General features: G+C 42.3%; 1 protein-coding gene across 2 annotated transcripts in view; it reads left to right on the forward strand.

The window, feature by feature from the left end:
- LOC105490374 (DnaJ heat shock protein family (Hsp40) member C13) overlaps positions 1-12225 on the forward strand; it is a 128360-nt gene that overhangs the window by 55240 nt on the left and 60895 nt on the right. For both annotated transcript variants that reach the window (XR_011619689.1, XM_011755900.3), the window contains exons 22-24: positions 1184-1337; positions 4348-4451; positions 4540-4699. Coding sequence is in view for 1 of the 2 variants with exons in the window: in XM_011755900.3 (XP_011754202.2) it covers positions 1184-1337; positions 4348-4451; positions 4540-4699 (418 nt within the window). In the remaining variant the exon portion in view is untranslated. The remainder of the gene's footprint in view (positions 1-1183; positions 1338-4347; positions 4452-4539; positions 4700-12225) is intronic.

The raw sequence follows: 12225 nt of genomic DNA on the forward strand, positions 1-12225 counted from the left end.
ATGAGGAAGATACATGGAAAATGCTCAGTCATAGCTTGGCAGTTTGCAGTATTCTTTCTTGGGTAGTCTGTAAAGTCCTAACATATATAGACTATTGCTGATTCCACATGCTTTACCCAAAAGTCCAGCAATTCTTATCTCCCCAACCTAAAGTTCTGTATCTGACAATAGAATTGTGTGTGTGTGTGTGTGTTTGTTTTTTGTTTTGTTTTGTTTTTTGAGATGGAATCTCACCCTGTTGCCCAGGCTGGAGTGCAATGGCGTGATCTCTGCTCACTGCAACCTCTGCCTCCCGAGTTCAAGCGATTCTCCAGCTTCAGCCTTCGAGTAGCTGGGATTACAGGCATGCGCTACCACACCCAGCTAATTTTTGTATTTTTACTGGAGACGAGGTTTCACCATGTTGGCCAGGCTGATCTCGAACTCCTAACCTCATGATCTGCCCACCTCGGCCTCCCAAAGTGCTGGGGTTACAGGTGGGAGCCACCGCGCCTGGCCAATAGAATTGTTTTCTAACTGGAATTTGTATTAGCAATAAACATTGAAGTTGAAATATCAGATTTTTTAAAAAATTCACACAGATTTGTTGTATAGTTTAGGTTCCCTTTTTTCCTCAACTTATTATTATGAAATTTTTTTTTTTTTTTGAGACGGAGTCTTGCTCTGTCACCCAGGCTAGAGTGCAGTGGTGCGATCTCAGCTCTCTGCGACCTCCACCTCCCTGGTTCAAGGATTCTTCTGTCTCAGCCTCCCAAGTAGCTGAGACTACAGACACGTGCCACTATGCCCAGCTAATTTTTGTATTTTTAGTAGAGACGGGGTTTCATAATATTGGCCAGGCTGGTCTCAAACTCCTGACCTCGTGATCTGCCTGCCTCGGCCTCCCAAAGTGCTGGGATTACAGGCGTGAGCCATCGCGCCTGGCCTATGAAAACTTTCAAACATACAAAAGGTAAAAGAATTTTGCAGTGGATATCTGTATACCTACCACCAAGATTCTATCATTAATATTTTACTCTATTCTTTACACAGATTTTATTTTCTTTACTTACACTTGCTAAAGTCTATTCCACTTTTTTTTTTTTTCTTATTATAATGTACTATAAGGTAGAGTAAGGGATATTTATAGGTTTTTTAAAATGCTTAATTCATCCTGCTATTTCCTGATAATATGTATGTCTAGGTTTGGTCAAGACCATGCCAGGTCAAACCTTATTTGGAATTTCAAAACACGAGAAGAACTGAAAGATACTCTTGAATCTGAAATGAGAGCATTTAATATTGACAGAGAGCTTGGAAGTGCTAATGTGATCTCTTGGAACCACCATGAGTTTGAGGTAAAGTTTGATTTTTCCAGTATATTAATCTTAAAAATAAAGCATGTACTATTTGAGGACTGATTTTTTTTTAATTGTAATTACATAACTTGTCTTTACCTTTCCCCTTTAATGTTATGTAGGAAATATTGGAAAACTTTAATCTTTGTGTCAGACAAAATAAAAAATTTTGTTAAGTAACTTAGCTTTGTACCTGAGGAATCATGTAAGAATTTTAATAAATTTGATTCTATGCATTCCGAATCTGTTCTTTCCTTTTTTTTTTTTCTCCTCCCCCATTTCTGGGACCTTTGAGTTCTTTCTTCGTTGAAACATATCCTGTTTGCATTGGTCCTTGTAACTTGTTTGATTTTTTTGTGTGTTAATTGATTCTGAATGTGACCATATTTTGCTGTTCTGTTAAACTATTGATGTGAAGAGCAGGAAAAGCAAGAAAGGTCATGGTGGTAGGTAATTTTGTATGTGTGGGTGTATATATAATTGAAGTATATTATAACCATATGTAATTTAAACTATTATAATAGCTTTAAATTTGAACATGTGAGTGATCCTGCAGGCTTTGATCTTTAACCCAGTTGCATTTCCAAAACGTGTAATACTTTGAATATGCTCATTCTTTTCTTAGCAAAATGAAAAACTTGTCTTTACTTGGTTTTGGGAGTCTGTATTCTTCTAGATTTTCTCCTTCTTCACTGTCTACTTACCAAGTTTTCCTTACTCATTTTGCTTCATCTCGCTGACCACTAAATGTTGGCTGGCTCCAAAGTTTCAGTTCTTTGACCTCTTTCATTTTTATTTGTTGCCTCAATGAAATCATTGTTTCATGGCTTTAAATGTTTTTATTTTATTTTATTATTATTTTTTTTGAGACAGGATCTTGCTTTATTGCCTAGGCTAGACTGCAGTGGTGCCATCTTGGCTCACTGCAGTCTCTGCCTCGTTGGCTCAAGCAATCTTTCCACCTTATCCTCCCCACTAGGTGGGACCAGAGGCTTGCACCACCATGCCTAGCTAGTTTTTGTATTTTTTATAGAGACAAAGTTTTACCATGTTGCCCAGTCTGGCTTTAAATGTTTTTTATTTGCTGATGGCTTCCAGATTTTTATCTCTTGCTTAGACTTTCAGCCCTAGACTTCATACTTCATACCTAGATTCATAATTGGGTATCTAATAAGTATCTATAACTTTTCTCCAAAATTGTGCTCTTGTTCTTCCCCTGAGCCTACGTCTCTTACACTCTTTATGATCTTAGATAATGACTAGTCCTTACTTTCTAGTGAAAACCCTTGACATTATTTTTTCTCTTAAACCCCATATCAGGTTTTTTAGCAAATTCCATACAGTACACCTTGAAAATTTATTCAGACCTTCTTGATGGTAGATTGCAACAGTATCACTGCTTCTACTCTTGCCTCCCTAGAATCTGTTATCAACATAGCAGAGTTACCTTGCTAAATAGCAAGCACATTATTTCTATGCTCAAACCCTTGATGCTCTTGTGGTTTCCCATCTCAGTTAAAATCTGAGTCCTTAAAATGACTTACAAGCCAAAATCTGTGTAACCCCCCCATGCTAAGCATTGTTTCTTTTATCTCATCTCCTACTCCTCTCCCTCTCTTACACTCTGTTCCAGCCAAACAGGCTTCTTAGAAAACACCAAACTCACGTTCTTGCCTCAGGGTCTTTTTATTTGGTGTTTCTTCTGCTTAGAATAAGGTTTTCCCCAGATAGCCTCATAACTTGTTTTCTCATATTTGGATCTTTTGAATGTTGTTATCTTAGTGGGCCTTCCCTGGATACCTTGTTTAAAAATGCAGCCCCTTTTATACATACACACGTATTTACATTTACATTCTCTCTCCCTATCCCCATTTCCTGCTTTATTTCACTCTGTAGTACTTACTGTTACCCAGCTATCAAATATATTTCACTTTTTTATGGGCTTCACCTGTGAGGGCAGAAACCTTTGTTCAACTGCTGGGTCTCCAGTGCTTACAATAGTGCATGGCACACAGTATATGCTTAATAGAAATTGAATGAATTGAATGCTTAGACTTTATCGAAAGTGAGGCCGGCGCGGTGGCTCACGCCTGTAATCCCAACACTTTGGGAGGCCGAGGCGGGCGGATCATGAGGTCAGGAGATCAAGACCATCCTGACTAACACAGTGAAACCCCGTCTCTACTAAAAATACAAAACAATTAGCCAGGTGTGGTAGCGGGCACCTGTAGTCCCAGCTACACGGGAGGCTGAGGCAGGAGAATGGCATGAACCTGGGAGGCGGAGCTTGCAGTGAGTGGAGATCGCGCCACTGCACTCCAGCCTGGGAGACAGAGCGAGAAAAGGTGAAATGAAGATATATATTTGATTTTATATAATTTATATTTTTAGAAATCCATTATTTTAGACTTTGGAAAAAGAATTTTGATCTGAGAATTCCTTTTTATAATTGCCTGAAATCTTTCCTTGAGACACACAACCTGAGTGCAAGCATGGTGGTGCTGGCCCAACTCCTGATGTTTGACTTTGCCCTCATTTATCACCTCAATTTAGTAGAATGGGGTGATTCGACATAGAAGGAATTCTTTACGAAAATGTAAAATGTAGTTGATGTGTTGGTTTTAAGTCTTGGCACATCGCCGGGGGTAGAGCTGCGGGATAGAGGGAAGACCTGAAGTAGTGTATGTGTGTTGAGCAAATTATGTGTGATGCAGGACCATCTACTCCTTGCTTTTTTATGGCAAACCCAGTAGGGAATAAAGCAGATTTTATTCTTCCTTTTTTAATTGACACCACATAGTGCTGTGATGGTTTTTATCGGCAAGTCTGACATTTATAAAATTGGTATGTAATTCTCAGCATTTAGCTAAAATAGTCATATTAACAATATTGAATTAACAAGTATTGTAAGAAATAAGTTCTGAACAGAAAGAATTATAAGAAACAATTATTAGAAATTGCCAAAATCTATTGTAAACTAAAATAGTGTAATTTGCTTTTGTTTATGAAGGTTAAATATGAGTGCCTGGCAGAGGAAATTAAAATAGGAGACTATTACCTGAGATTACTATTGGAGGAAGATGAGAATGAAGAAAGTGGATCAATTAAGAGATCGTGAGCTACTCTGTATATCCTGTTGCATTTGTACTCACTGTTGGTTTCATGGTTATTTCTATTGTGAACTTTTTTTTTTTAAATCTAGGTATGAATTTTTCAATGAGCTTTATCATCGCTTCTTGCTCACCCCAAAAGTAAACATGAAGTGTTTATGTTTACAAGCCCTTGCTATTGTTTATGGCAGATGTCACGAAGAAATAGGACCTTTTACAGATACCAGATATATCATTGGAATGTTAGAGAGGGTAAGGATATCATTTAAGGAAATTACTATTTGATAGTGTCACTAGGGTATGTGTTAAATTTTAAAACTAAATTTAAATTCTGTTTGATCACATTATTACTGTAACTTTCTGCATTCATTTTTCTGTAATTTATACTTACTTAAATCTGAGTTAGATGAATAGGAAAATGAATAGTGGGTTAGAATTTGTCCATGTCACTTTATGTGTTTCAGTTACTATTTTCAAATGACTTTAGTTGACCTACTTGTCAGTCTTTAAGTATGGATGAGTTGGACAGGTGTATAAAAGAAATGGTGACTTCTAGAGTTGTATGTACCTTTGATTTTCCATTTTGGAAAAATCTTAATTGATGCTAGCATACTAAATTTAGAAGTGTGAAGTGTTATGCCCAGACTGTTTGTTTCTCAAAGAAGACCACCAGAGTTTAGAGTTAAAGCTAAGCGGCAAGGATTTTTACTACAAGTTTGAACTTGGTTTTTTCTTTACACAGTATACAAGAGGGCCCTGAACAATGCGAGCGTTTGCTTTTTATAGCCCGAAAGTTGTAGGGGAACAAAGAAATTTTTTTGGCTCCTGCGCTTTCAGTAACCTTGTACGGCTGTCCCCTTATCGGAGACTTTCCAGGTGGTGTTTATACTGGGCTTAGGGAGTTTGAGAGATATATGGTGGTGGGATGGGAGGATGGGATGTGTTTGCGCTAGGCTTAGGGAGTTTTGAGCCCGGGGCTGAGGAATGTGCCCAGCTTCTTTTATTCCCCCCTTTTTTTTAGGTATTTTTAGAGCCAATTTTGGGTTTTATAAGTCTGATTTTGTTTTAGCGTTTATAGGTTGGTATTGGGCTTTGAGGACTATGAGTTGTACAGTGTTAAATTTTTTTTTAACAAATTGTAAAATTCTGTTAACAACACAAGGTTCTACGGTAAGCAGAAATAGTAGACTTAGCAGGGGTTTAAGGAAGGGGGCTAACAGAGAAAACATAGAGGAATTTTACTATTGGTCTGCAGCTGAAGCAAACTGCCATGTTTTTACTTTAGTGCTTAACTTGCGTAACTGTTGGACTCGGTTTTTTACAAGTTCTGATTTATTTATGTAGAAATAATAGTTTTTTTTTAGAAATATACATGTACTACTTTTTTTTGCAGTGAGTAGGTTTAGGGCTTTTCGGTTCTGCAAGGTTACCTGAGCTAGGGACGTGAGCTGCCGCTGAAGGGAGGCAAGGGACTTAGCCGACTTCTTTATAGCAACGGCAAATTGTTGGTATAACTTGTTACTTTTTATGAGGGTGTGACCTAGGGCTCCCCCCGCCAGTCCGGCCGCAATGAAGGATGTGGTGAGGGAGATTTTTGTAATGAGGGGGAGAAATATGGCTTGTGCAGGTCTTGGTTTAGGGTTTGGGTGAATAACAGCACTAGTTTAGTTACCGGTATACCTTAGGAACTTGCCAGCAGTTAGTAGAGTTAACCGGAGAACTAATGTGACAGGGAGACACAGTAGGTTATTAACAGAGGGACTAGGTAGGTTTTTAGATAAGGTTTTATTACACCAGAAGAATATGCCTGATGGAGCCCTTAAGGTGATATTAGGGGGCGTTGCAGTGATGCTGCAGAGGCTGGAATTGGTTTTTGAGAAACAGTAGGGAAACTTTTTTTGACTGGGGTTTAGGTACAGGGGCACGTTTAGGATAGGAGCATACGAGAGGTTTTGGAGGTTGTTAGCTTGGGCAAAGGTAGAGGATTTTTATGGCAGAGGGACAGTGGTTAGCGGTGGACGCCCTAGAGTGGCGCATAGAAAGCAGCTAGACAGGCTATTTGAAAACCAGTAAAATTTAGTAGAATTGGGCTGTTGCACTTGAGGAAGGGCAATTAGCACTGGCCAATAATTTTACGGGCTTATGAGGTTGCCCAGGGTGGGTTTGGTTTTTATAAAGCCAGAATTTTTAGACAAAGGGATTATGAGCTGGTTTTGTGATTTTTCCAGCGGCCACTAGGGCGACTAACGTTAGGGTTAGACTACCTAACTGCATGTTTGCAGTGAGCTATGCTGCCGGCACAGGGTGAGTTTTAAGGGGTTGTTTTTAGCTTTGTTCACAGTTTACTTGTTCGGTGCTTTAGCCGCTGCCGTGATTGGTTTTAGAAGATTGGAGGTTGGGTTCACTGGCTTGACGTGGGTGTAGTGGATTTACGATGCGATGCCTTTTATTTTTAGGGCGGTGGGTGTGGTTAGGAGTACCTGGAGTGGTTTTTTTTACCTGGGTTTTAGGGTTTTTTGTTGGTGTTGCTTGACCAGGACTTAGTTTCTTGGCTGGTACGGATGGGGTGTTGGCGGGGGACCGGTTTTATATAGTTTTTTTAGCTTGGGCTAGATTTTTTGATGAATTTTTTGCAAGGCTTGTAGGGAAAATAAGAGTTTAGAGACATTTTTTGTTTCGGACTTAAGCAGATTATTTTTTAGGCTGGGAACTAAGGGTGGGGGTTTGCTATACATAATTTTATAAGGAGTAAGGCCCAGTTTGTAAGGGGTATTACGGGCCCGGAACAGAGCGTAGGGGAGAAGGACTACCTAATTAGCGCCAGTTTTTATAGTTAATTTAGTTAAGGTTTTTTTTAAGGTTTGATTTATTTTTTTTACCTGTCCTGAACTTTGGGGCCTGTAAGCGCAATGTAGTTTTTAATTTGCCCTAAGGATGGAAGCTAAATTTTGACTTACTTTAGCGACGAAGGCCGGCCTATTATTTGACTTTATTTGGACGGGGAAGCTATACTTGGGGAGGATATTTTCTAGGATTTTTTTTGCTACAACCTGAGCAGTTTTTTTTTTGGTGGGGAATGTTTTAGTTTACCCTGAAAAAGTATTTACAAAGACAAGTAAGTACCGATACCCGTATTTTTCTGGCTTTATTTCAGTAAAATTTACTTTTTAGTAGATACCGGGCCTGGTTTTCCTGAGCTTTGTTCCTGTTGCAGCCTGGGATTGGGGGTAGGCGTTGTTAAGCTGGCAGACTTTGCAACTTGTTACGATGTTGCTGGCTATTTTGGCTGTATGTTTGAATTTGAGCTTAGAGCGTTTGATTAGGTTTATTATCCGCCGAGCACCCAGGTGGGTGGTTCGGTGGATGTGTTTTAACACTTGTTGTTTTAATTTTTTGGTAGGATAGTTTGGTTATTAGTGTTAGTTTACCACCTATTTTGGATTTGTTTTAGGGGAAGCTTGTTAATTTACTGGAGATTTTGTTCTGAATAATTAGGGAAATATGGCAAGTTCCGGGGGCCCGGGTCAGGGAGCTGGAGTGCAAGGAGTTGGCTGGGAGCTTTTGCTACCTTTTTTGCAGTTTGGTCCGCCAGAAAGTTGCCTTGAGCAGTTGGAGTAGTTAGTTTTTGATGCCCTGGGCAATGCACAATGGCTAACTTTTTTGGCCTTTATAGGGCTGTTAGCAGGGCTAGGATTTTTTGCTTGTTTTTTATTTTTTTTTTTTTAGCCGTCAGTAACCCCCGCTCCCTGTAAATGGCCTTATGTATATGCGCTGTTGCAAAAGCATATTGGCTGTTTGTATATACCGTCAGCTTTTTCCCCGCCCCTAAGGTGAGAGCTTGGGTGAGCACTATTAATTTGGCCTTTTGGGCCGATGTCCCTGGGGGCAGGGGTTCCGCTTAGATTACCTTAGTTTTTGAAGTTACTGCCGCTCTAGCGTACCTCTGGCCCTGATGCATGAAGCTGCTTTTATTAGTGAACCAGACGAGGTTGGCGTTAGGAAGTGGGCGATTCTGCAGGTTTTTTTGAACTCCGTGCACCTGAGCTAGTATTTTGGTGCAGTTGTGGAGTGGGGCGTCTAGGTCCGGGTTGGGCAGCAGCGAGGCAGGGTTTAAGGTCGTTGGGGGCAGGAAAGTTATTTTAGGTTTTTATGGAGGGCTTTATTGAACAGGGTAGGAGAGTTTTTGAATTTTTGTGGCAGTCTGGTTTATGTCAGTTGGCCACTTATGCCCTTATTAGGGTTATTTTACTTGAAGGCGAAGAGCTTTTGGCTCTGAGGGGCTAAAGGCAAACTGAAGAAAGCATTTTTTAAATTTAAAACAGTGTACTATTGATGTTTAGGGTTTAGGGTACTTAGGAGGGTATATGGGTTAGGCACAGTTGGATGTATGTTTACAACCTTTTTATTGATTTTTTTTAAGTTTTGTACAGGTTTTTATTTTTTACTATTAGGTTTTTGTACCGGCAACAATGGAGTATTCCAGGGTGAGTGACATGAGCGGAGGACTTCTTGGTTAAGGAGCCGGCGGATATGCGGGGCAATTTTTTTTTTGGCCTCTAGGGGCATTAGGTATTGGCGTACCCTTACGGGGTTTGCCCCAGGTTTAAGTTTAATAAATAAAGCAGGACGGTGTTTTGCTAGTTTTAAGCCCCCCGTTTTTACCCAAGCTTCTGGATATTGCTGGAGCCAGGTTGCTATGTTCTGGTTAGGGGCCGTTTGCTCCTGGTGGAGCCGGTACTTATTTTTTAGGGTTATAGTTAGGACGGATACGGGTTGATTGTGGGAGTTGATTACGATGGGCCCCTCAGGGAGGAAATGGATCTGTGCTTCTATTTTAGTTAGCAGGTTTTTCCCTAATAGGGGACAGGGGCTTTCAGTGATAACCAGGAAAGAATGGGTTACATTCTTGGCTTTAAGGTTTACTGTTTTTTGTGTTGTTTATGGGTGTTTTTTTAACTCCTGTGGCCCCTTGTACCTACGAGGACCTGGAGGATAATTTTTTATTAGTTTTAATTAAGACTGAGTGCTGTGCTTCTGTATTGACTAAGAACTGGACCGGGGACCCTTCCACTTGCAAAGTTACCCTAGGTTCGGGGAGGGGATTTGAACCCCGTTTTCCCTAGTTTTTATTTTGAGTGACTAGTACGGGTGTAGACCTAGGGGGTTCCTGTCCTCGTTGTTTTTTTTTGGGGCAGTTTTTTACCTAGTGGCTAGCCTCCTTGCAGTAGGCACATTGATTTTTTTTTTTTTTCAGATAATTATGCCTTGGGGGGCTGCCTGGGTTGGGTGTACTTTGGCTGTAGATGCTTTTTCTGTACTACTGCTGCCAGGACCTTGGTTATTTTTTCAGTGGCCTTAAATTGCCTTTCTTCTGGAGTATTTCTGTTATTGTAAACCCGCTGCGCTATCTGAAGGAGGTTCTGAATCCGCTTTCCTTTTAAGTCTTTTAATTTTTGGAGTTTTTTTTTAATATTTGGGGCTGCCTGATTTATGAATGACATTACAACAGCTGCCTGACTTCCTGGAGCTTCTGGATTTATGGGGGTGTACTGTTTAAAAGCTTTTATTAATTTTTCTAAGTAGGTGGCTGGGCTCTCTGTCTTTTTTTGCCGAATAGAATATATTTTAGCCAAATTAGTGGGCTTGCGAGCAGCTGCCCGGAGACCTGCCATTAGAGTTTGGCGATAAAGGTGTAGCCGTCTCCTACCTTCTGCCGTGTTGTAGTCCTACGCCGGCCTGGTCAGAGGAAAGGTCGCGTTTATGAGGTCGGGGTTGGCAGTCGGTTGACCGTTGTCCCCTGGGACCAGCTTTCTAGCTTTTACCTGTATTTTTTTTCGCTCCTCCGTGGTAAACAAGATTCGGAGGAGCTGCTGACAATTGTTTTAAGTGGGCTGGTGGGTGAACATGACACTATTCAGTAAAGCCAGTAGATTTGTGGGGTTGTTTGAAAACTGAGCACTCTGAGTTTTTCAGTTATACAGATTACTGGTGGAGAATGGCCAGTACTGGAGCCTGGGGATTTCTGTGTTATCTGGGGGTTCTATTTCCCGGAGGGGTAAAGCCACCGTGGAGTTAGGCGGCTGGGGGGGGCTAGTCCGCGAAGTACGCCTTTGCGTCCGCCCCGCCGGCCCCTTAAAGTTACTTTCCCTTTTAGCAGGCCCGTGAGTGCCGGCTGCCTCCCCTCCGCCTGCTCTCTCCTGCTTTTTTATTCGCGCGCGCCCTCTTTCTCTCTGTCATCCCGTGTCCTTTTTTTTTTATACTTAGTCTTTTTTTTTTTTCTGTTTTTCTCTTTGACTTTTCACGTTTGCCGTTTTATCCCCTTTCTCTTTCCGATTTCCCTTTTTACTTTCTCCCTCTCCCGTCTTTTATGGTCTTTCTTTTACTTATTTTTTTCCTCTCCCCAGTTTTACTTTCTGTGTCTTTTTTTGTAAAGGAATGTGGGTTAGAATCCCTGTAAAGGAAATCTGCGCCGGAAGCCGGGAGCCCGGGGACCGGGGCCGCAGGCACGGCGCTGAAAGCCGGGAGCCCGGGGACCGGGGCCGCGAGCGCAGCGCCGGAAGCGCGACGCCGGAAGCCGGGAGCCCGGGGACCGGGCTGGAAGCGTGCGCCGGAGGGCCGGGGTTAGATTTAGACTGCAAGCGCGCACCCGGGGACCGGGGTTAGATTCAGACCGCAAGCGCGCACCCGGGGACCGGGGTCAGATTCAGACCGCAAGCGCGCACCCGGGGACCGGGGTTACATTTAGACCGCAAGCGCGCACCCGGGGACCGGGGTTAGATTCAGACCGCAAGCGCGCACCCGGGGACCGGGGTCAGATTCAGACCGCAAGCGCGCACCCGGGGACCGGGGTCAGATTCAGACCGCAAGCGCGCACCCGGGGACCAGGGTCAGATTTATCTGTTGCCCGGATTGCGAACACGCTCCCGGCAACTCAGATCGCAATTTAAATCAGAAGAGAGCCAGGGGACGTTTCCCACCGGTTTTCACTGGCTGTCCTATAGCGCGTTCGCCAGGACTGTGCCAGCCTCAGTTTCAGACCTCGCGAGTTACAGATTCAGATTTAGAACAGACACACAGATACAGACAGACAAACGGAGACAAGCCAGCTTACCTATTAGTAGATTGATCTTAGCAGATCCGTTGACCAGGGGTCTGGTGGGCTTGGGGAATCCCGGACGAGCCCCCAGATGTTATGCCCAGACTGTTTGTTCCCCAAAGAAGACCACCAGAGTCCAGAGTTAAAGCCAAGCGGCAAGGATTTTTACTACAAGTTCGAACTTGGTCCCTCCTTTACACAGTATACAAGAGGGCCCTGAACAATGTGAGCGTTTGCTTTTTATAGCCCGAAAGTTGTAGGGGAACAAAGAAATTCTTTTGGCTCCTGCGCTTTCAGTAACCTTGTACGGCTGTCCCCTTATCGGAGACTTTCCAGGTGGTGTTTATACTGGGCTCAGGGAGTTTGAGAGATATATGGTGGTGGGATGGGAGGATGGGATGTGTTTGCGCTAGGCTTAGGGAGTTTTGAGCCCGGGGCTGAGGAATGTGCCCAGCTCCTTTTAGAAGATAGCAAAAACCTTTTAAAACTACAATGCTAAGCCTCCAAAAAAGAAACCTTGAGTTAGCACTTTACAAAGAATTTTATACAGTTTGTCAAATAAAAAAATTAGTGGACATGGTGGCATGTATCTGGTGGTTCACCGGAAAGTGGGAGGATCACTGGAACCCGGGAGGTTGAGGCTGCAGTGAGCTGTGATCACACTCCATCCTGGATGACAGAG

This window comes from Macaca nemestrina, chromosome 2 (genome assembly GCF_043159975.1).
Source record: "Macaca nemestrina isolate mMacNem1 chromosome 2, mMacNem.hap1, whole genome shotgun sequence".
NCBI classification, from domain to species: Eukaryota; Metazoa; Chordata; class Mammalia; order Primates; family Cercopithecidae; genus Macaca; species Macaca nemestrina.